Source organism: Pteropus alecto, unplaced genomic scaffold (genome assembly GCF_000325575.1).
Source record: "Pteropus alecto unplaced genomic scaffold, ASM32557v1 scaffold123, whole genome shotgun sequence".
Classification (NCBI taxonomy): Eukaryota; Metazoa; Chordata; class Mammalia; order Chiroptera; family Pteropodidae; genus Pteropus; species Pteropus alecto.
In genome coordinates this window covers 7,297,671-7,299,234 of record NW_006433950.1, presented here as the reverse complement: position 1 = coordinate 7,299,234, position 1,564 = coordinate 7,297,671, and the positions used below count along the sequence as shown (strand labels likewise).

General features: G+C 56.5%; 1 protein-coding gene across 2 annotated transcripts in view; it reads right to left on the bottom strand.

Moving 5' to 3' along the window:
• Positions 1–1,564, bottom strand: part of CPNE2 (copine 2) — a 28,590-nt gene that overhangs the window by 20,224 nt on the left and 6,802 nt on the right. For both annotated transcript variants that reach the window (XM_025044619.1, XM_006908778.3), the window contains exons 6-7: positions 455–538; positions 88–177 (exon numbers count right to left, since the gene is read on the bottom strand). In XM_025044619.1, the coding sequence (XP_024900387.1) occupies positions 88–177; positions 455–538 (174 nt within the window). The remainder of the gene's footprint in view (positions 1–87; positions 178–454; positions 539–1,564) is intronic.

Here is a 1,564-nt window from a genome sequence, read left to right as displayed (position 1 = left end):
GAAAGCTTTGCCAGGGCACCCCCAGAAAGCCTTGGGTAGATGGGGAGACTTGCGGGGTGGGGACTAGGGCTCCAGGGCATCCCTCACCTGGATGGGCTTCTCCATGTCCCCATCACACAGGGACACCAGTGGCACAGTGAATGGCTTCCACACAGGGTCCAGCGTGTACTTGATCACCTATAGGACAGTGAGGGATGAGGATGAGCTCGGGCCTGGGACAGCATTGCTCTGGGGTTCGGGGTTGGGAAACAGGGAATGGCAAGATGGAGAGCCCCACAACCACACTTCTAGGGATGCCAGTGGGCATCTCTGTGGCGGGGAGGGTCCCTTGGGTGCCATCAGGGTGTCCCTGCACACCGCATGGCTGCGGGTGCACGGCCCCATCCCGAGCCATCGGAGGTGGCTGGACTTCAGACCCACTGGCCTAGAGACCCCCGGGCCCCCACGCACCCACCTCAGTCCTGTGGACCAGCATCCACTTGCCATCATCTCCTGGCTTATAGAATTCGAGAAATGGATCTGACTTCCCAAAGAGGTCCTAGAGGAAGCAGGAGGCGGTGGGTGAGGGAGAGAGAACTCTGCCGGATTCAGAGAGGAGAAGGGCATGGCCTAGCTGCCTCCCCAAGCCCAGGGGCAGGGGCAGGGCTGGGGGCGGAGGCAGCCTGGCCCCTCTCTCCTCAGCCTCTGCAAGGCTCAGCAAGAAGCCCAAGACGACTGCAGCCCCGTGGGACCAACTGCCTCCCCCAGGAGAAGCCACCCCGTCCTAAGGTTACCACGGCTCGTGCTCAGAGACCCTGTTGCCTGTAGCTGACAGGAGCTACGATGCCAGCATCTTAGATTGGGCAGGACTTCAAAAGGGTGGCTGTTCCCAGTGCAGGGGGCGGCCTCTACCAGGATGTGGTTTTAATTTATTGTAGTGGGAATCTGAAAAATAGCAGCTCTCCCAGCACGTGACAGAAGGGACAGGATGTCTTTTAAAAACCGATTTATTTATTTGTTTGTTTATTTATCGTTTTAAAGTGTCACTCTGAAGAGACTATATTCAAGTGGGGGAGACAGAAAATAAGTAAGTAATATGTGTTAGGCAGGAATTAGCGTTAAAGAGACAAGGAAAGCAGGAGGGGTGAGAACTCGGGGACCGCTACAATCTCAGGGAAGGCCTTGCTGAGGAGGTGACAAAGAACACGGGCCTGATGGAGGTGAGGGGGCCATTGCGAGAATATTCAGGGAAAAGAACATTGCAGGCGGCGGGAACGGCGAGGGCAAAGGTCCTGAGGCAGGAGGGGCCCCGGTTGTAATCCTGGGGGAAGAGGCTGCTTCAGCTGAAGCGTAATAAAGGTCGGGAGAGTGGAAGGTGTGAGGTCGGGGAGTCGGGGGCTGTGGCTACATCAGGTGGGGCCCTGTATGTTACCGGAAGGATCCTAGCGTTTACACAAAACGAGACGGGGCGTCCCAATGGGTGGGTCTTGACAAGCAGCCATGTTTGAATACCTCTAAGGCATGAGAAACTCATTACTTCAGTGATGAAGCGGTACTAATTTGGGGTGGCTAGTAGAGCCCTGTG